Source organism: Neopelma chrysocephalum, unplaced genomic scaffold (genome assembly GCF_003984885.1).
Source record: "Neopelma chrysocephalum unplaced genomic scaffold, ASM398488v2 Primary Assembly neopelma1_73b, whole genome shotgun sequence".
Classification (NCBI taxonomy): Eukaryota; Metazoa; Chordata; class Aves; order Passeriformes; family Pipridae; genus Neopelma; species Neopelma chrysocephalum.
The window spans coordinates 3,800,170-3,822,817 of NW_020897734.1; the positions used below are offsets into that span (position 1 = coordinate 3,800,170).

Here is a 22,648-nt window from a genome sequence, read left to right on the forward strand (position 1 = left end):
AGCGCCCCGCTCATCCACGGGCTCAGGTGAGGGGCCCGGGGGGCTCCCAGGAGGAGCCCGAACGGGCTCCGCGCCCGTCCCGGCCGCGCACAGCCCCGGGGATGCTCCGGGGGCGCTCCGCGGCGCCCTGGGGAAAAGTGGGTTCGTGAGCGCTGTCCCGAGCGGGGAAGGGTTTAGGCGAGGCATCCAAGTGTGGAGAGGTGCAAGGAAGTCTAGGGAGACGTGCTGTGGCTTTACTAAAACGCTTTGTTTTCGTGCAGGTCTGCTGTGCGTTGTGTAGCTGAGAAGCAGCGCGCTGGTCCGCAGCGTGGAGGTTGTGGCCGTTCTTGTGGATAGAATAACAATCGCAGTGATTTCTGTAATGGCTCGAGTCTGAACAAATTAAATCAATGCCCCGTGTATGATTACAACAGTAAACGCTTTCAGAACAACCAGGCAGTTTCGGCGAGGAAGGTCATTTCATGGGACCCCGACCTTAGTTTTACATTTAGTGTAAAACAGCGTGTCGGGTGTGCAGGAATTTTTCTGGACGATACTAATTTTTTCAGTATGTATTACTGGGAGAAAGACAAGGCGTTGTGTAGGCAACTGTGCTTGGATATTGCCATCGGCCTGTGGCAGGTGCTGTTTGCAGGGAGGGTTGGGTGTTTGCTGACAGGACAGAAAGCGGCAGTTCCAGGCAAGGGCCGGGGAAAAAGCTCATTTAGGGAGGGTCTCCTGCACAGTTTGTGTTTGGGTAAGTTTGTAACTCAGAGTGCTGTTTCTTGTCTCCTGTGGGCTGTTATAAAGTTGGGAGATGCCCCATCTGCTACATGGTGTGGCTACCATCCAACTGTAAGGCGGTCCATGTGCTCCTGCTAATACTGTGTCTGCAATTTGGGAGGGAATATCTGCAATAAACTTCATAAAACGTAGTATATTACATGATAAGCACTTCCTGGTGGTTTGTTTTTTTTTCCTTCGTGTTTCTGTAAGGAATTGGATATCAAGTGACGAAGAAATCTCACATATCTCTTGTACCAGGATGGTTAACTGTGCCTGACAGTTCCGAGGAAATACTAATTTTTGCCTCTTCCATTACGATTTAATGTTAAGTAAACGTAATTGTGATTCTTTTGCATAATCATAATGAAACAACCCCCATTTTACATTTCAAAGCAGTATGGAAGTGCTGTGTATGGCAGTTCTCCTCAGGGAGGTTTCTGAGCAGGTAAACGAACTGTGTAACTGGGACAAGATGTTTTTATAATCTCAGCCTTTTGTAAGTTGTTTCTTACAAACTCTAAGACCCGTGACTTTTAAAAAACTCAAATTATTTAATTCAGGGTTTGGGCAGGTAGAAAGATAAGCCTGAGCTCTTGCCTTGAAACTGTGCATACACTATATGTTAGGTGTTCATACAAATTAAACTGAAATGCCACTGAACTAATTTGAGGTGGTTGCAGTGGTTTGCCTGTTAGTTTGGAATTTTCCATCAGAATACTGTTTTTGCAAGATTGCAGCTCTTGGCAAGAAACTTCAGTTTTTCCCAGAATGGCTTTGTTGGGTAAACTGAAACAAAAGCTCTTGCTCTTGCACAGCTTGCTTTTTCTCCTCTGCCTCCTGTTTAACTTCTTCATTAACAGAATTAGTAAGGAACTTGGAGGATGAGTTGCCATAGAGCCAGAGAATAGTTTTAAATGGAATATTTTAAATCATGGCAGTTACCTTTCACAGAACTTTTAACTCTTGCTTTTGTGCCAAATAAAATTGATTTTTAATAGGAACTGTAGGAGTTTTCTGTGAAAGGTAAGCCTGAGATCTGACCAGCTCTGGTGTTTTTGCAAGGGAGATTAAAGGTAAGGATATTTGTAGGGTTTTTTTCTCTTCCTCTCTGCTGGTTAGCACTGAGTATTGGACTCAGCCTATGGAAATGTGGTGCAGAATCGTTCCAGCCTGTTTTCTTGACTCAGGCTCTGGATCTCAGGATGTGCTGCTGTTTGTGTTGTGTTTGCATGCCAACCAGTACACTTACACTGAAAAGAATTTGTAGCTGTTGGCCTCAGTCAGTAAATCTCATCTCTAAACATCATGTCATGGCTCCCTTAAATTTCTCCAGTTCCACCTCCTGTCAAATGGTAACAAATAATCTCTCGTGGGTGTGAGCTGAATGAAACTTCTGGGAAAATTGTAAATGATGTCTGGTCCTGTGTACTTGATGCTTTAGAGAAGGAGAGTCAATGCATTTTTCTTGGCAAAAAGTACAGTGCTTATGCCAATTGTGGTTGGCTTTTATTTCACAGTATAAACTTTGTTTTTTATTTACAGCTAGATAAAATCTGTCTAAAACATATGTGTCTAACTGGTGTGTTTTAAACTGGAGGATTCTGATAATGATGTGTCTTAAAAGTGCATTATGATTATCAGTCCTCAGAACAAAGTCACTGTTGATGAGGTTAGTTTTAAGAAATTGTATTTGTGTGGGGCTTTTGTTCATCCCAAGTTAGCAACTGAAACAAAAAGATACAACCCAGTGAATTCTTGTAATTTGGATATATTTACAGTCTTACATTTGGATCTGTTCACCTGTGCAGTTCCTCACTGATTTTTGAGCATGGGGATTGTAGGATTGTGGCTCAAAATTTTTATTCTAGCAACCATAAAAGTTACTTAATTTCTGCAGTTGCATTCATTAAGTGCTGATCATTGCCTGTTGATAACACTAGTGATGACATGACCAGTGAAATTTGCTTTAGGAAACAATAGAACTAAAGTTTCCTTGAGAAAGGAGCTCATTTTATATAAAATAAATAATTGTACACTATTTCAGTGAATGCTATGGGGCTTTAAAAACTGATTTCACTACATGTTTAATTTAACTTTTCCTGGAAAAAAGTTTAGAACTTATTAAATGTTGTAGTGGTAAGGTGTATCACGATACTGTATTTTAAAATTCTATTTTACCTATGGGATTGAAGCTGGTTTCAGTTACAAGTCATTTATACATTTGTTCTGTTGAATGACATTCAAAGCAGTGTACAAACTGCAGCCATTCCAAACATCAGAAATTCCCACAGAAATGAGCAGTCTAAACAATTTTTCAGTTGTTCTGCAGACTCAATATGATTAATTAAAATCATTAATTGAAGTAGCTGGGAACTGGAGGATGAACAATTTGATTTACACTCTCTGCCAACAAGCTAAAAGAGTTCTTACACCTGTCTCTGGAGTGCTTTGTCTTGACATGACAGCTGTCATAGCATTGGAAACTGAGCTTATATTAAGAGGTACTTTTTGATAGGGAGGAAATGGCTTTTGCATTTGACAAGTGTTTCTTTTCACAGCGATAATTCACAGGTGTTCCAGGCCAACGTCTTGCGAACCCGCAGGAACAGCACCACGGTCATGAATCGGCACAGCCCGGTAAGAAAACTGTCAGACCAAAGCAGAAGTGTGCAAAGCAGAAGTGTACAAACAGCAGTAAACAAAATTAGATGGTAGCCTGTGAAACTAGCACCACGTGCTTTCAGAAACAAGGCTCTGGAGTGTGACATTAATACGCCATAGCCAGAGTAGAATGTTACTTACAGACCATTCGGTCTTAGAGAATATTTGTCATTGTGATCGTAACTTTGCTTATAAAATGCAAGCAGATGCTCTAGGATAGAGTAAGAAAGGTAGTTTGCAATGAAAACTAATTACATAGCTGTACTGTTGATCAGTAATCTGCGTTAATGATTTCTGGTGCTTAAGAAAAAAAGGGCAGTGATGCTCTGATCTTAAATAGTCTTTTATATAGAACTGACAGAATAGACTGTTCTAATTCACAACTGCAATAACAAGTTAGAACTTGCTGATAGGACATTAATCTCAACACTTCCAGAATGAATGATGCCGTGTCTCTGAGACACTCATTTGTGATTTCAGCTTTTGTCAGACTTCTGGTGTTACAGCTCCTCAGATCTGAATTTTTAAAATACTAATCTAAACCCAGGGTGCTTCAACGCAGACAAAATGTTGCGTATTTCGTGTTTTAGTATCGTACAGAGTTTTGGTAGAAGGGTGTAATTTTGACTGATTTAGAACACCTGTACATGATCACAGCATGGTTTGCCAACCCTTGCAGGGTTAGGGAACATGGGGTAGTTATTTCCTCTCACCAAAAGGGATTTTTGGTCAGACTTCCATGTATAACCAGAAATGTAACTTTTTCCCTAAGACAGCCTTAAGAAACAGGTAGACACAGGCTAACATCCAGCTGCTCTCAGTTGGTTATTAAAGTTTGGAAAAATTAAGCTCTGTTGGGGTGGGAGAGGAGTAGTATCAATTTTAAATATGGGAAGCAAAGTCCCTGTAATGCTGACAGCAGTTTTCCTGGTTTTCTTAGTTACCTTTTGAAGGTGCATTAGAACTGACTCTTTTGCCCCTTGTTAATGGTCGAAGAATACTACTCTCCTATTTTGTTGACTGATACCCCTTAGATGAAATTCTGTTTTAAGATCAGGACAGACAAATACTCCAGCAAAGGTCTGCATGTGTAACAGAACCAGGATACTTATGTACAAGTGCAGGAAGATTGGTGGAAAAACCTTTCTCCTTCTGGGATATAAAACCTGATGGAAAGTATTATGGTAAAGATTTCTTAAACAAGTCTCTCTCTTCATACATATTTTTAGGAGGGCAGCTTAAGGTAAATCTGTTTATGCTTGTGGTCAGAGGGAAGGAGAAAAAACAAAGGTGAAAACTAAGTTTATTGTGTTTACTCAATTGTTGGGCTAAAAGGATGCCAATTCATTAATTCATGTTAATTAATTCTGGGTATTGCCCAGAGCTTGCTGGGAAGCAGTTTGTTTTTCACTTATGGGCTGGCTCTTCTGGCTGCCCCAATGGGTGTTCCAGTCTTCTGGACCAAACCAGTGTTCCCACCTTCATGGGATGATGTTCTTGACCCTTCTCCTGTCATTAAAAAGTGTCCTGAAAGTTGACTTTCTTCTTCACTCCCAGCTGACCAGATGCTGACAAAATATAGTTGAAATTTTACTTATGCCCCATTGACTGCTAGATCAGTGCCTTGTCTGCTTTGAGATATTCCATGGAGTTGTGGTCTGGTTTGTGGTTTTGTTGAAGATTGCAAGGAGGATGGAATTGGAAATGAGCCTTGGGATCCTCATCCTTCTGTGGTCTAAAACCAGGATCATCCACAGATAAATGACTTTGTGAAAATAATTAAACTTTCAGCACTAAGGACCCTAAGCAACCTCCCCTGGTTTTCCTGCTGTAGCAAGGAAGTACGTGTAGTTTTATGATGTTAGAGATATTCTAAGGAGTTAGATCACATCTAATTTGGTAAATTAAATTTTACATTAAGTAGGTGATAAAGGTACTTCAAAACCCACTTTTTTGTATTTAAGAAAACTAATCCAAGTTTTATTGCAGTGTAGGCTCTAATAAGGAGGGTTAAAAGATTCGGTAAGTGACTGAAAATGTGTTAATTTAGTATTATAAGTGCAGATAAAGTTTTATGTTTTGTAAACTTTGTGGAAGAAAGTTGATTAGTATTTATCTAATCTGTGTTCACTGTCATGGGAACAGTGGGAGTTGCTAAAATCTCTGATAACTGGAGGTCATACTCCATCAACTGCATCTTCAGGGCTGTCATGGCCATCCCAGTTGCTCAACGAGTTCTAAAATCTATTTTTGAGTAGCTTCCCCAAGTCTCCGACTCCAGCAGTTTTATAATGATGTCTGCGAGGGGCAGCTCTGCCGTTTGGGCTGGGGCTTGTTCTGCAGTTTTCTGACACTACAAGGAAGGATCAACCAGGCTCAGTATCTGCTGTTTATTTCCTTCCAGGAGATATCAGTGGCACTGGGGAGTAAATGTTTTGGTGTTCTTTTTGTTTTGTTTTGTGTGGTTGGGGGTTTGTTTTGTTGTTTAAGCAAAGCGGTTTAGTCCGTTGTTAGATGTTTAGGTGCCGTTTCAGCAAAAGTTGGGGTTTTAATTTGTTTCTGATTTTTGTTGTTTTTCTAAACTCTCGGAGTTCCTTGCTGGGGTTCAGTGTGGCCCCACAAGTGGCTGTGCTGGCAGGAGGCAGAGGGCACTGCAGGGCAGGGCAGAGGGGCCGGGGCAGTCGCTGCTCACTTTGCCCGTGGTGCCTCCAGACTGGCACCTCTGAAACTTTACCTGCAGTGGAAAACAGCATCTGACACACTGGAGAAGGGGGGAAGGTGTTTCTCTTCCCTGTAGTAGTCTAATAGTTTGTAATGTTTTTATTAAGCTTTGTGCTCTCTTAAAATATTGGGGATTTGATTGATAATTTTAACAGTTCCATCTGTTTAGCAAATATCCTTTAAAAGTGACTGCGGTTTCTTTTCACAATAATGAAATCAAAGGATACAAACAGAGCAAAAGTGAGTTTTAAATGTTAACAAAGCGAGGATGATGACTTGTTGGAAACAAGGTGTGGGATCCTCAGAGTTAAGTCAGTGCATTAGACCCTGCAGAGGAACACTTCACTGCCTTTCTATAATTTTCATTTTACACTGCAACCCACAGGTTTTGTACATATTCTATTAATGTCAAACCTTAAACTATGTGGATCACAGTCATAAAATTAGAATATAATGAGTGGAACAAATGCATTTCTACTGTGGAATGACAGAGTGAATAGGCAGGAATGCACTATTGTCCAAATCCTTTTCTCTGTGTGAGAATCAAGGTCAACTCAAGGTCTACATTGGCTAGTGCAGCTTGGAGGAATTTTTATTAGGTGCAGAGGATTTTGGGGAGCCCAGTATAATAGCAAAGCTGACCTAAACTGGACTTAAAAAGTAGCCAGTCAGGATATTATAGCTGTTAGACCTTAGTACTATATATATTATGATGACTAAATTCTAGGACAAACATTAGACATCCTCTGTGTGAGTCTGATAGGCTGAATTTTTTTGAGAAAAGAAGGGTCTTGATGTCTTGTTTTTTTAGAAGGAGGATTCTGGATATATGAAGCATTAATTGTTTGTGGTAACTTACCATGGCTCTGTGTCAGAAGCAAAATCTTTGTATTCTCTGTGGCACTGATTAGAAGATGGTGCAGTAACAGTTAACTGAATGTTTGTTAGTTCTCCAGCTTTAGCATGATGAAGAGCTCTAGTAATGTTTTGTGAAAGGGCTGAAGCCTTTTACTGAATAAAGTATATACACACTCATAATAACGCAAACCTTTCCTTCTGAACATGCCCTTTTTTGAAAAGACACCTTATTTTTTGGAAGGTTTTTCATCTTACAGAGAAGTTAAACCTCTATTCATAGCTTTAACTTAGAATTTTTGTTCTCTGAATGGCTATGACAAAAATCAACTGAGGGTTGACAGTTTGAGGGATGGGAAATATATGAAAGAAAATTATATTTGGAGAAAATAATCACTTTAAATTATTCGGTTTTGAGTGTTCAGTTTTAAATCTTAGTATTCCAGTGGGATCTTGATGCAAAACTGTCATCATTAACAGAGGACCATTTTTAGTGGCGTCTTCTCTGATTTCACCCAAATTGGTGAAGCTCTTGAGAAACCATAAAGTGTTTAACTCTTTGTTAGCCTTCTCATAGCTGATTTTTTTCACCTGTCAAAGTACTCATTTATAGGCGGACAATAATCCAGGAACTTTTTTGTACAATGTGTTGTTTTGGCTTTGTATTTTTAAAGGATCTATTGGGGAGCTTTCTGGCTCACTTAAATGAAAATAAATATTCTGAATCACATAAAGGAAAATATTTATGCCAACATATATACTAAGGGTGGCGGGGTGTTAGTGAAAAGCAGCCCCATTCTGTAGAGAAGGCTGTCAGTTCTAGTTGCCTGGAAATGGAATGGAAGCCAAGCTGATACTAATTAGCATCTGTGAGCCTACAAAGCAGCACAATGTGGAAATACATATTAACATGTTCTTGCAAGTAAATAACATAGCTTATATGTACTGAGAATGTTATAAGTGATTTTTTTAATTACTTTTTTATAGTTTGGGGTAGCCCTAGAGAGTGGTTCCTGATGTTCCTGCTGCACCTTTCCCTCCCTTCTGCTGTACTTTCAGTTGTCTGTGACTTTGTTTTGCAGTTTGTGCCGTCGTCTCCTATCCGTATTCCCAGCAGCCGCCTGCACCAAATCAAACAGGTAACCACAGAGCCTGATCTTTTTTAAATTTAAGTTTTTTATAGGTGGTTGGGTTTTTTGCAGTTGATGTGTAATGTTCTTCAAATGGCTGTAGATTTTATTTTCGAACAGCCTGCCCTGCTCCATGTTTCATGAAGCAGAATGCATCTTACAGCGAGAAGAGGATTTGAGCAGAGAGAGGAGTCTTAAAATGGACATTTTACTTTAATGTAAGCTCTTAGGGTAAAGTTTCACCAAGTTTTTGGCAGCAGTACCAGCATAAATATTCAGGGCCAATAACAAAGTGTTCCTTAACTTGTGTTGGCTCAAGACTTTTGTGCAGCCAGAAAATGAGCAGGATAAGGAAGCACTCTGGCTAAAAAATAGTTTGTGCTCTTCTTACTGGGCTATTTTTCATCTGTATAATTTTCTTATCCAGATCCCTGTGCTTGTGCTGTCACAGCACGAATGGAGGGGGAAGGGCACCAGAGCAAACACGCAGGGAGGGGGTGGTGTGGGGAATATCTGAGCAGGCTCAAATAGCTCTGCTCCCAGCCAGCAACCGCAGTCTGAAGACTCCAGCTTTAAAATCAACAAGCTCAAGCTCTTGTGGCTCCTTCGTTTTATATCCCCACTTTTTGACAGTAGAATGTTTATAAAAATGGCTTGAAGATGTTTGATTTTTTTTTTTAATTATTTTTTTCTTAGCTTGCTAGCTTTCAATGGATAGGCTTGATTTTTACAGGGTGAAAAGTTAATAAAACGATTTAATGCTTCAGACAGCATTTTTAGGGTATGCTGTCTGAGGCAGTGGAAGGCACTTCTGTTTCCCACCTCAGATATTTGAGGTGTTTGCACAATAAGCCTGAAGAAAATAACTGCTTGCTTTCATTATGTAAATAATTTACAGACTTAAAGAGACTCTGAAGCACTTGGGTCAGTTGTAGAGCTGTTTTTATCAATATAAAAAAGCTTAGGATTAATATGTAAATATCATAGAATCATAAATTAGTTTGGGTTGGAAAGGACCTTTAAAGGTCATCTGGTCCAACCCCCTTTGCAATGAGCAGGGAGATATCATGAGAAATGCTGAGAGCAGAGGAATGAACTGCTGTGGCTCTGCTGTATTACATGAAGTATAGTTTGATAATTCAGTTTTTTGGAAAATACTTTGGCATTCCTATTTATTAAAGCGAACAGTGTAATTTCTTAATTTGTGTTTGATCATTAAATTCACAAGTTGGAATTAATTCCATGTCCTGTGTACTTAGTGAGAACCGTGTGATTTACTTCCGACCTCTTTCAATCTGAGCAAATTACCAGACAGGTGAACTATGTGAGACTCTTCCTTCTTATGATGAAGATTGTGAAGATGTTTAGTTGAACCTTTACTCTTAAACTGGACTGAATGAGGGAATCTACTCATTCACTCAACAGATTGGGTGGCATTCAGTTAATTTTAAGGAAGGCTGTCTACCTAAGAGGAGATTGAGTCAAGTTTGAACTTGGTGTTAATGTTTAATTTAATTTTACATATTTGAGCCATTTTAATAATATTTTATGGAGATTTTTTTTTTTTTAGAAAAAAACTCTCACTAAATCCCAGATTCATTGTGTGCAATGCAGTGTATTGCAAATGAGATGCTGACAAGTGTCTAGTTAGTCACTAATCCATAGAATAAGGTAAGAATCCAGCCATGCTTTTGAGGATTATCTGTACCAGTGTCCACTTTGTGAAATGACATTATGCAAGACTGCATAAAGAGGCTCTAGCATGTGCAGAATTTTTGGTTCATATTATTATTATTCAGTTTTGTAGCTAGCTCTTGGGCAGTAATGAAAATAAAGCTGCTTGGGAAACAAGGAGCTCACACAGGCACTTTGTATGTGATGATCTCTCTTGCTTACATCTTCCTCATCCTCTCTTCACTCCTTCTCTTGTAGTGAGAACGTGAGCTTATTGTTGCTTAAGCGAGTTGAATTAAATGTTCTGCATGACAAAGTGAAACGAAACCACAGCTTTTCTGATCTGCTGCAGTAAAGGGCTTTTTTTGATCTTATTTTTTCATCTGCTGATCTTTTAGGAAGAAGGGATGAATCTGCTGAACAGGGAAACAGTTCGTGAAAGGTGAGCACTAAGGCAAACTAGAACAGTTACCTCAGCTGTCTGTGGGCCCGGGACAATACATTTCTTTTCTTCTTTATAGAGAAGTGCAAGTAGCAATGCAGATGAGCCACTCATGGGAGGAGAGCTTGAGCCTGGTAATGCATTCATGCTTTAATTTGTGTTTCTATCATCAGTATCAGGACACTAGAGATTCTCTCGTGTCAACATTTTCTTTGATAGTTTGACCTACAATTAAGGTGTTAGCATAGCACTGCTTTTGATCAGCAATTTTTCCACACTAACAAGGCATAGAATTATCAGTTGTTCAAGGCACATGTGGGTTCCTTGGGCTGGTATGTCAAAAGGAAATTGCATGGATGTCTGCCTGTTCAAATTTTCTTCCATGTTCTGATACCATGTAATATTTAAGGCTTTTTTATTGTTAAGCATAAGCTCATAAATGGCTACCTAAAGATTATTGATATGATGGAGGATAACTTTGGAATTTCACACCAGTCAATCCTTTTTATGTTAAGGTACCTGCTCATAAGATTAATTATATGTACTATTTACTATTTACATATTTACAGAGCGACAATGATTTTGAAAAATCACTATCACCAAAGCAAGTAGACTTTGTTCCAGTTTCTCCAGCTCCTTCACCTACAAGAGGAATAGGGAAGGTGAGCAAAATGTGCTAATAATGGTGTTGAGTAGTGCTAAATAAATTCAGCCAAATTAGTAGCAAAAGATCAAGCCACCTGCTCCTTTCTACCTCAGCTGCAAACAAGAAACTAGAGAGTAAATAAAACCCCCTGAAACCCCAAACCAGAAAATACCAGCTAGCAGCTGCACAGCTTCTGGATGTGAATTTCTATGGAGTGTTCAGCTATTAATCTGTAGTTAATAAAAAATAAATAAGTCTGTTTAACCAGAGTATGGTGAAATAAATCCACATGAAAATGGAATCTGTCCAATTTTTAAATGTTTTTTCCTCAGTAGCAGAAAGTGGTGTCTCACTCTCACCAGCCTCAGTGACTGGTTGCTGAAATTGATACTGGGTTGTTTATTTCTCTGCAGTCAGCATCACTTGGTACCACAGGGGAGTGACACAGACTTTATAAGTAAATAACACGACCTGTTTTCCTCTCAGCAATGTTTCTCACCATCCTTGCAAAGTCTGGTCAGCAGCAGTGGATTGCCTCCAAGTCCCAGCCCGAGTCCAACAAGGAGATTTTCAAGGTAAGTACCAGATCATATCAATGGTGGAACAGCAGCATAACTTGTTCACAGTAGATGTTTGAAATACCAGAATTTGTTATATTCATCATTGATTTCTGAGCACAAATACAAATTTTTATACTGGCGTAAACTTTAGATTTTACAGTGCTGTAAAACATTTTGTCAAAATCCTCATGTCACAGCATTGGGAAAGTGGGCTGCATTGTGGCATCTGTCTTCTCAGTGTAGTTTCTATTTTGCTCTCAATACATCTTAAGTAATTGAATTCTTAGGGGAAGAAAACACAAACAGATTTAGGGTTTGTTACTCCTTCTGGGTTTTAGTTGCATTGGATGTTGTTTTGAGTGATGTGGGCTTATAATTAAATTTTAGTAGGCCTTAACAGTTCAGCAAAGCACTGCCTGTCAACTGAGATGTAGTCAGTGCCTGCATGTGAGGTTTTAGACTGCCCCAGTTGTGAAATAATGTGATTAAACTTTTGCTATTCAGGTCTGTGCTTCCTGGTCTTTTTTCAGGGAGGAAAAAAAAGGACTTGCTCTGGATAAGCTGTTTTAATGCCTGTTTTCTTAGTGTTTTTCACTTAGTAGTTTTTTTTCTGAGTATCTTTTGATTCTTCATATGTTTTCAAACTTCTTTTTTTAATGATGATCTCAGTATAGCAAATGCCTTCTTTTAGCAGGAGAAGTCAGAGTCCAATTAACTGCATTCGACCAAGTGTTCTTGGATCAATAAAAAGAAAAGGTACAGTATTTAGGTTTGGTTATTATAATAGGCGAACTTGTTAGTTATATAATAATTCATATAGTTTTCTTCACAATTCTGTTCAATTGGCTGATACTTCAAAAAGTGACTAGAAATAGAAGGTATTACAGATGATAAAACATCTTTATTCCATAAAGCTAATAGTTGTTCTGGTCTAATGCTTCTCTATCTTCCCACATTTTTCTTCAAGTTATTTTATTGCATCTGTTTTTACATCTTCCTGATCCACCTTTGTTACAGAACACTTCTGGCTCTGAGACAACTTCTAAAATACTTTTATCTGAGTTCTGTCATAGCCTATTTAAGCATAGATCTCTCCTTTCTTATTCTGGAGTATCTGGAAATCGAAGTCAATGTAAAAGTTTTTTGATAATCCTCGACCTTGTTCTTTTTCATTATTCTCAGCCTCTCTGCTCTGGTGGAGCTGGTCAGTGAACTGATAGCTGGGTAAACTGAAACAAAAAGATTATTCTTCACTACTGAAGAATAAATGTCTGATATCTAAACCCCAGTTAATAACTCACTAAATACTGAAGCTTGGACTAAAATATTTTGAAGAAATAGGCAGTGTTTAAAATTTCAGCATCTAAATTCTATGGTTTAAATATAAAGGAATCTGTTGTAATAAGTTTGAACCTGTATCCTGTTTGCTCTGTAGAAGTACATTGAAAGCAGATTTTAGTTTGAATGAGTAGTGATTTTTATCATTCCTTATCTCTTCCCAAAGGTGTGACAGAGATGGAAGATCATCCCAAAAGATTATTCCAAGGATCCACCAACATGCTTACCCCTGAAGCTGCACATCAGGCGGACCTTGGGGGATGGTAAATGCTGTGTTATTCATTGTCCCTTTCAGCAGCAGCATACCAGTCTTTTTTTCTTCTAGCAATGATTATACTTGAAATTGGTTTTGTTTGTATGTTTTAATATGGACGTCTCATAACTTTACAGCACTGAAATTATCACAATAAACAGGCAGCAATATTCACTATAATTTTACAGTTTCTAGGCCTGACTGATAACATGCTTCCCCTGTATGGGAGTTGAGCATGTTTAGGAAAAGACACCTCATGGCTGGCAGTTTTTGTAGTCCAATTTCAAGCTGCAATCACATGTGAATGCTGATGCTTTTGGGTGGATGGGGTTTTGCTTTTTTTCCCTTGCTCTTAGTCACAGAGGAACATGAGCCTGCCTGACCCTCCCTGCTGGGAGGAGATAAAAAGTACTTTGTTAAAAATTGTAATGACTCGAAATAGCAAGGGATTTTGATCTAGTGTTTTAGCAAGAGGTTAATAATACACAGGGTGTGCCCACACAGCTATTGAGAGAAGGTTCTTCACAGTACTTCTGTCCTTTTTGCCTCTCAGCTGATGTACAAACTGTGCACAAGCTTTGAGCACGTTGCAGTAGCAGTAGCAAAATAGATGTTTTAAAGGTACTTCAAAAAAATACCCTTTTTGCACACCCTGTTCACAGTAGGCATAGCAGTGTGGATTCAATTGCTTCATCTCGGTTTAGGAGATGATAATTTTTAAAAAATCAGTTTGCTGCTATCACTGATGATACATCACTATAGTTACAAATTCGTGTCCTGTGAGATCTGCAGTACAGTGCAGTATGTGCAGTTTATTGTTGTCTCTCCTGGCAGAAGAGACCCCTGGCTGTGTGCTGGTCCAAGGCCCTGGGGATGGGGTACAGCTGCCAGGGGATTGCTCAGCCCAGGTCTTCTAATCTGTGCCCCATTTCTGGGTGAGCAAAGGAGGAAATGGGCAGAGTGTTTGTGTCTGTCTGGAAGTGACTGCAAGGTGTGGGGGTTGCAGATGGATTTCAGATCATGGGGCTTTACTGCTCCTTCAGAGATGTACATGTGTGTTTGAAAGGGCTTTATAATAATGAGTGGAGCTGGTATTGGGACTCCCCAGTGCCTCATTTCTCACGTCCTGATGTTGCTCTGTTTTCAGTCTGTCCTCACACGTCCTCGATGACAACAGGAGCAGCGCCGGCTCCTCCTGTGACTCCCCAGCAGAAGTTGGCACCAGCACAGACTCTCCAGTCTCGCTCTCTGACTCCAGATCCCCGTTTTTACCAGTAGATCTTACAGCCAAGTTACCCATTAACTGAGGAGCAGGAGTCTGTTGATGGACACCAGGAAACAGGCTGGATATCACCAAGACTTTCTGTTGTGTGTAACCGATTCTGTTCCTCATAGGAACTTCCAGGAATGTCATTATTTCTAGAAAACTTCCAGAGTAGTTCCTTGAGGAGGAATTCATGTTTCTAGTGATTTGTATGACATTTACTAAAATAACAGCAAGCATTTGGGTTGCAGACCCATTGGATGCTCACATCAGCCAGCAAGATGTGGATTTGCCATGGATATTGTCTCCTTGGTATGAGTTACAAAGGCTGGATGTGCATCCTGCTTGTGGAAGACTTGGCTTGCCAGCAGCCAGTGTCCTCCCTCATATAATGTGGTGCTTGTGTAGGAGCAGATAACTGTCACATTTGTCCTCAGTCTGAAACCAATGAATCAGCTTACTAATTGTTTTTATTCCCAGAGTGTTAGATATTTATATTTTTTAGTTCTTCATATGTAAGGGGGAATACTGGGGTGGGGGGGAATTGATTGTGTTCTGTTATGATTGGCTCTTAATCAATTCTGTGTTCCAATGGATGTCCAAAGAAGAAGTTGGTGAATTGTCAACTTATATGTTGGATTTTATATGACTGCTGTTTTGACTAAATCTAAATTAGCTGTGGAACATTATTCTGGGGTTTTGTATTATTTTCTTCCCCATTTAGATGATGTATTGCAGTGGTAGATGCTCTGTTAAAAGTCTTTTAATAGGGAAAAGTAGTGGTAATATTTGGACAAAACATTAAATCCTGAGGCTTTAGTATTTAGTACTTCAGAAATGCGTTATTTTAACAGTCAGTATTTGTCCTCATATATGACTTGTGTTGGACAGATACAGTGAGAAATCTTGAATGTCTTTTTACAGGCTGAGGAGATCAAACCTGTTTAATCTGTGTTTAATCTCCTGATGTCACTTCCTCGAACAGTGACATCAAGTCCTTTCTGCTGTTGAAAACTTCAGATGCTGATTGGAAGCTAGAATCTGGTAATCTGAGATGTTTGAAAAGTCAGTGTGTTGAGGCATCCTGATCTCAACTCTGAGATTCCCCAAAAAGGAGGAAAAATATGCAGGCCCCCCTATAGACAGCTGTCTATAGAGATCATCCAGTGGCAACCTCATCTGGGTTGTGGGCTCCTGCTGTGCATCCAAACGTCCCCAGCTGGGTCCCCATTCGTACATGTCTGTGCTATGTGGTTCCAAACCTGCTCTTCAGAGAGGTTTTTAATGAAGCAAAACATTTTATTTTTAAACACTAAATATTTGCAGTGTGTCATAAAGCAAGAAAAGTATGGAAACATCCTCAAGTAGGAGAAAAACCTGCCCTGAACTCTGCTGTGAAAGATTCACTTGGGTGAAGCTTTGACTGACAGCAGCCATCCAAAGCAGGAGTGGATGACTTGGAGCGCAAAGACCCGGCGACCTGAGGGCCAATGACCCGTTTCCATGTGTCCTTATTGTAGAGAGAAAATAGAATGTATTTAATAGTCTGACTCTGTCCTAGGAAGATACGACATGGTTTACTTCTGATATCATTCCTCTTAAATTATTGTAATATCCCCTCGCTGGTTGCAGTTCCTCTCTGAGTCCAGCTGCCCTTTGTCCCCGTGCAGACGGACACGCGAGGGTTGGTGTCTGTTTGTCTGACAAGGCAAAGTTTGGTTTTGCAATTTCAGGTATGTGCCAAAGAGTTGCTGTGCGTTCACTCTTCTGTGGTGAGAGCAAGACTCTTTTTTTAAAAAATCTTACTTATTTCTTAAGAATGAACCTCCTGGTGTCTCTTCGAGTCTTTGTTAAAAGATTCATCAGTGGAGGGGTTTCATAGCTGCGTGTGGGTCAACTTGTCTCTTCTCTGTGGAATATTTATGCTATTTTTCAAATAAGTGCCAATAAATGGAAAAGTAAATGTGTTTTGCTGTTTCTGCACTTTGTTAGGTAACCATATTCTTTTTTGTTCATCTGGGATTAAATGCTTTCTTTTAAAATCAGAATATCTGTTGTAATTTACTTCCACCCAGTCTAGTTTACATTTAAGTTTGCCTTAAAATCTGCAGCAGACTTACCTGTTTTCCTAGTGCAATGCTGTCTTACAGGTCTCCTGCAACCCTTGGGATAAAGGACAATAAACCCAAACATTTTCAAAATAATTCAATAGCTACACCTGTCCTGAGTTTATACCTAGAGGAAGTTGTGGTGAAGTCCTTTGGAAGACAAAAGCTACTCTGCTGGAAAATACTGAGGGTCTTAACTCCTGGGAGGAAGTGGGGAGTCTGTGGTTTGCCTTAGTAGGGCAGTTTATAGAATCACAGAATGGTTTGGGTTGGAAGGGACCTTAAAGATCATCTCATTCTAACCCTGTGCCATGGGCAGGAACACCTTCGACTAGGTTGCTCCAAGCCCCATCCAACCTGGGCTTGAACACTTCCAGGGATGGAGAGTCCACACCTCTCTGGGCCAATTAATGTTGGAGAGAAATAGGTATTTATTTGCATCCATTCCTTTCCCTGCTTTTGCAAAACAAGTTGCTTTGAACCAATGGAAAAACATCTCAGTGTTTTGACTCCACGTCACCGAGAAGCTGCAGTTTCATGCCCTGGAGTCAGGAGACGTGTAGGGGGTTTTTTCCCATTGAAATTAAACATTAAATTTTTAAAATAAATTATCCTGCAAGATATGTATCTGAATTCAGGGAATCAGGGTGTCATACAGTGTGCATAATCAACCCAGTACTCAAGTAGTAACTCATGCTGTTGGTATTGCCTCTGTTTTAGTAACTCCTCATTTACTCATGACCAATGAATGCCAAAGCTTTGCTTGAATCTGTGTCACTGTCATAGGGCTGTTGCATGTGGTGTCCCTTAACTGAGCTGAGTTTGTGACAAGTGTCTGTGCCTTTGTCTTCTTCTGAGAAGAAATGAGCAACTTTCTCAGCTCGGGCCATATTGAAAGTATTGTGATCATATATATATATATATATATATAAAATTATATAATTATATATAAATTTCTTTATTCTCCAGCCCTTTTGGGGCACACAGCTGCTTCTCTCCGGGATTCTGCCACTAATGGCCCCTTCCAAAGTCACACTTGTGTTTGGCACTTGAGTGCTCTGGTTGAAAACTATCCTGTAGGATTTGTTGGCAGTTAAATCGGGTCTTGGGCCACTGTGTCTTCCCTGACAACTGATGGATGTTTTTCTTCCTTCCACCTTCTCTGCAGTGACACAGTTGCTGAGGGAAGGTTGGTAACGGTGCCAGCGCTCAGGGGGCTGTATTTTTGGAATGAGTGCTTCGGTGGTTGCTGCATTTAGCAGAGGGAGATACTTCACACCGGGAGAGAGGCACAAATGCCAGGAGAATGAGTCTGTGCCTCAGCCAGGCTGACTTGCAGGGTCTCCTGTGAGCTGTCAGCAAGGTGGGTGACCTGAATGCTCAGCTGAACAGCTGCCCACAGTCCTCCTGAGATCAGTGTGAACTTAATCCTAATTTATTTCTTTTCAGCTTTTTTTCAGAAAACTTGAGTGTAAATAATCACCAACCCGTACAAACAGAACAGGTCTCCAAAGTCTGGTGAGACTGAGATACTTTTGGTTCATAGCTGTGTGTTGTGGTTCCATGTCAGTGCTGTGTTTGTGAGTCCAGCCCTGCTATTGTGCAAAGTGAAGTGACTGAAGGCAGGAGGGGCCTCTGGCACTCCATGAGCTTGAGAACAGCTTGTGCCTCCCTTGGCAGTCGTCATTTCAGAAATGTTCACTTTATGCTGTTGTATTCTTGCATATGTTGGAGTCGTAACTCATTTACTTAAAATAGAGAACTTCAGGAGTCATAATTAAACTCCGTGAGCTCTTCCTATCCTGTTTTAAGCAACCTTTCTCATCACCAGCTGGCAGATGGAGTTTAAGTTGATCCCTCTTCTCCTGGAAGCAACAAGTTAAAATATTTGTAAATGCAATTGAATGTTTACAGCTACAGTGCAGTAATTAAAACCTTACTGACACAAAGAGGAGTCCTTGGCAAGAGTCCTTTTCAATAACTGGATGCAAAAATTGTCACCTCAGGTTTGTTTCCTAAGGGTATGTCTTGGGAGATTTTTTTACTTGTACCAGTGGAGCCTTCCCATTTCTCTGTGTCTGGTGTGAGCATCCTTGTTTGATAATCTGGGGACAAGTTGCCAGTCAGCCCAGGCCTTGCTCCAGAGTCACAGAGCACTTCAAGCAGACACAGACACCCTGCATCCCAAAGACCCTGACCCTGTGCACATCCTGGAGGGGCGAGATTGCTTCCCCTGTTGGGGTTTTGTGGTAGAAGCATGAGAGAGAGAGGAGGGGAAAAAATAAACCACTGAAGGAGAATAACCTTGTTTGACTTTCAGTAGCTGGCTCAGGAACAGAACTTTCAGAAGGAGGGAGGAGTTGAGTGCATTTAAACGAAAACCAAACAAGGCCTCTACATGCCTTTGTGCTGGCTCCCCTGTGTCTCTCAAGGAACTGGTGAGACATCCCCAATGCCATGAAGATTTCTCAGACAAATCTGGCATTTATCAAATTTAAAATTCTTCTGATGGTTTAGTTTCTTCATCTTTTACTTGCTTCATGAGAGCCTACGAAAATGCTTATTATTTAAGATTTCCTTCCATGATAAACAATTGTATGTAAATGTTTAGAATTTTGCTGCATGTCAGCCTAAGGAAGAAAAGCTGCTCAAGAGGGAGCAGGTTTTGCTGCAGGTACTAATCCTTTGAAATGTGGCTCTCCTGGTTACTTTCTGCCCTTGTGTGGAGAAGAATCAAAACTATGTGCATAGCACACATTGGGGTTTGTGGCATAGAAATCAGGTACTGTGTTGTCTTTCAAGCTGGTTTAAATAAAGCTGGCACTGAAATCGCTGCGAGAAGCTTCCTGCTAAAAATACATCAACATCCTTTCATTTCAAGTGCATTCACTTCAGCAGTCGGTTTCGGTTTCGATTTTGGAGATTCCTGGCAGATTCCTGAGGGAAAGGCGCTAATGGGTTTGGTGATGTTGATGGAACTCGGGATTCCAGAGCTTTACTGCAGTTTTATTTGTCTCTTGATGGTGGTTTCTTGTTTGTCAAAGCACAGCCTTGTCTAATGCGTTGATGTTCGTACCTCAAGCCGAGTGTCTGCAGTTTTTTGGAGAAGAAAACTCTCATTTTGCTATTGTAAATGATGTTTTGCTATTGTAAATTTTATTGCTAATTTTATTTTTTTTTTAAATTGGAAACATGGATTTACCTTCCATTACAGGGAGCCTGTTTGTCAGGTAGACCTTCTTACCAGTCTTTTTCCTGACAGTGAGGAGGTCACTCATTGCTTTGATTGTGCCTGTAATCATGGTTGTGCTCTTGCTTAAATTACTCCTTTTCAGAGTCTCTACTGTTTCGAAGGCCAGTGCAGTTACTTTGCCTGCATGTAATTCCACATTATATTGTCAGCATGGTTATACAGCTTTGCAAATTTTCAAGAGCTGATGGGCATTAGCTACAGTTCATTATCCAAAGTAAACAGCTCGTTAGTTTACAGTGGAGAGCTTCTATAGAAGACAAAAATAGACCCAAAAGTGAGTGTATCCCCTTACTGGGCTTTAGTTGTTATGCTGTGTCGCCTGCCTGTGTTCATTCCCCCAGCACTCCTCTCTGAGGATACACTTGTCCTCTGGGCTCCTTTCATTTACACAGTCGTTATCTGTAAATGGCTCTTGCTGATGGCGTAGCAGTGGTTTCCCAATCCTCACCAGCTTCTGTGCAGCAGCAACAAGTGAGTGATGTGCTGCCGGCAACAGTGTACTTCACTCTCCTTCAGTGGTTTCAGTGTTAATTTAATTTCCTCAGGCAGCACGTTATTTCTGCAGGGAAGATTGCAGCACCATTAACTTCGGATGTTTCTCCTCCAGCTCGAGAGAGAGATGGTGCCTTCCCTACACTGCTGTGAACAGGTGAGTGCCCTGTTCCACAGGGACACAGGAGGGAACTTGTTTTCTACAGCCACTCGGCCCCTCTCTCTGCACCCAGCTGGCAGGAGGATCAAAACCAGGATTGCTCAGCCCCACATGCTTTGTATGGCTTTCTGTTCCCTTCTTTTTTCTGCCCAAAGGGTCTCATGCAAGGTCAGAGGGCAAAGCACCTGAGCTGACCCAAGAATTCAAACTCCCACCTGGCAGAGAAGGTGACTCAAGGTTTGGGGTGTTTTTAAGACCTCCTGTACAAGGGTTTTTCAAAAACCTCCTGGTCCTTAAACTTGATGTTGCCCTGGATCACCATGGGCCCTCTGAAGCATATATCACTTGGCACCTGAGAGCTCTCTTTCCTGTAAACAAAACATTCCTGGATCTGGTTTACTGGCTCAGGCAAGTCCCCTTCTGTAGCTTTGCCCTTCCAGTGAGGTGGATTACCAATAAATGTAAGTCTGAAGTAGGAGATTCACATTCATGACAAAGGAAAGGGGCGGTGGAACTTGGCATTTATAAGGAAAGCTGTTACATGGAAAGCGAGGTATTGTAAATGTACATTGACAAATGAGGACTAAAATGTGGTGATTTATTGCCAAACCTATTTGGCAGCCTCTTTCCAGTTTAGGCTTGTTGGTTATCAGATACTTCCTACATAGGAACATACGATGAAATAACCTACAATTGGCTTTGACAATTCTTAACTACTTGATTGCAGGAAGGATTTCTCTGCTTTGTTGTTGAAGGTACAGTTGTGTGCACAGGCTCCTCTTGGAGCTGCTGGAAATGCCCCTGTGGAGCTATTTCCACAGGACCAGTGACTGTTCCCATCTGACAGCACGCCCTGTTGTCTTCCCGGGACATGTTTTGAGACGTGGCAGCAGCAGCGCAGCATTTCCCTTTGCAGGGCCTGATCCGTTTCCAGGTGGTCTCCATGTGAGGGTTCTGGACCCACTCTCCCGTCTCAGGGGCTCCATCGGCTGCGATCCCTGGTGGAATGAACTGATTCCCTGAGAGCCCCATCTGTCCCTGGAGCTCTGAAACAGCAACACACATTTACTGCAGTTTCAAGTTTCTCCCCTAGAGAAAACAGGGTCGTTTAAGCATTTTCTGATCCAGACAAGTGCAAACACCTCGAGAAGATCATGTACCAAGCCTACAGCGACTGGGAGTGACGCTCCCGAAAGCGATCTCGGCAGGGCTCCCATTTCCTGCTGCCAGCACGGCTCGTTTGAGATATCGGTGCCACAGCAAGTGCTGGGTAAACACGAGGATTGTTTCTGCTGGATGATCTCAAAGCCCTCCCAACTGTCTGCTGAAAATACTTGTCCATTGCAAGGAAATGACTGTTTGTTTGTGTTAGGAGTCAGGAATGGGAAATGACGTGAACACTTAACTGTTTTTCCTGCTGTTTCTAGGAGGCATATTCGCTGTCTTGGGTCTTATTTCCAAAGGCATTCAGTGTTTTCTGAGCCCCTACTAAGTAAGGTGTGTGCATGCACATAAATATATACACATATATATAAAATCAGGAAATATCTTAAAAATCTTGTGTATCCACCTGGTAAATTTTTACTAGTGCCCCTCTGTGACCATGATGTAATATGATTTGATATATTCCCCCTCACAGTGCTGAACTCAAACTGTTCTCAGATCTCGTTTTCCCAACACTGTTGATAAATCAGTGATTCTGCAGTGTGCTGCAACCTCCCTGAAGTAGAAAGAAGTCAGAATTCACACTTGTCATCCTTATTTCGCCCAGGCACCAGTTTTATCTGCATCTGCTGAGTTACACTGTGCATTTAATCTTTTTTTATCTGTGTATTGCTCCTTGCTTGCCCTTGACAAAGTAGTTGTCCAATGTTTTGGTCTATTTGGTTGATGATTACTTTTTGTTACTGATTTCTTTGGTCAAAGTGTTTTTCTAAACCAATCATTTCTCTTTAGATTCCTTGAAAACAAACACTGGCAGTCTGAGTCCATGTCCTGTGATCTCCCTTCCCCAGGCACCTGCTGTCCTGCAGGACTGAGGCAGCTGCAGGTGTCAGACTTGGTTACAGTGACTCTGAGCTCCTGTAGGTGAAATTGTCTCTTCTGTACTTCTCCAAGTGCCTGGCAAAACATGATCCTGGCCCATGACTGGAACGCCCAGATATGGGGGGGAAAAAAGTGGGTTTGTGTTGGGTTTTTTTAATCAGCTTGGGCACAATTAAATGTTTAGCCTGGCTTTTGGGTGCTAAGATAAGGTACCACACGGCAGTTTTATCTCCCCAACTTCTGTTCAATTCCCTCACCCTTCCCCAAGCAACAGCAGGTT

At 40.9% G+C, this 22,648-nt stretch overlaps 1 protein-coding gene across 4 annotated transcripts; it reads left to right on the forward strand.

Moving 5' to 3' along the window:
- The first annotated feature begins 6 nt into the window (after window positions 1–6).
- LOC113969542 (protein FAM122A) lies at window positions 7–16,513 on the forward strand. 4 transcript variants are annotated; one of them, XM_027687375.1, is made up of 10 exons: window positions 7–26; window positions 3,324–3,402; window positions 8,085–8,141; window positions 10,205–10,248; window positions 10,328–10,382; window positions 10,818–10,910; window positions 11,381–11,469; window positions 12,146–12,210; window positions 12,959–13,055; window positions 14,193–16,513. In XM_027687375.1, the coding sequence occupies exons 2-10, from the start codon at window positions 3,385–3,387 to the stop codon at window positions 14,350–14,352; spliced, it is 678 nt and encodes a 225-aa protein (XP_027543176.1). In that variant the 5' UTR covers window positions 7–26; window positions 3,324–3,384; the 3' UTR covers window positions 14,353–16,513. The 4 variants fall into 4 exon arrangements, with proteins under 4 accessions (XP_027543176.1, XP_027543179.1, XP_027543178.1 ...); XM_027687378.1 differs by having other exon boundaries at window positions 12,149–12,210; XM_027687377.1 differs by lacking the exon at window positions 7–26 and adding an exon at window positions 524–547.
- The last annotated feature ends 6,135 nt before the right edge of the window (window positions 16,514–22,648 follow it).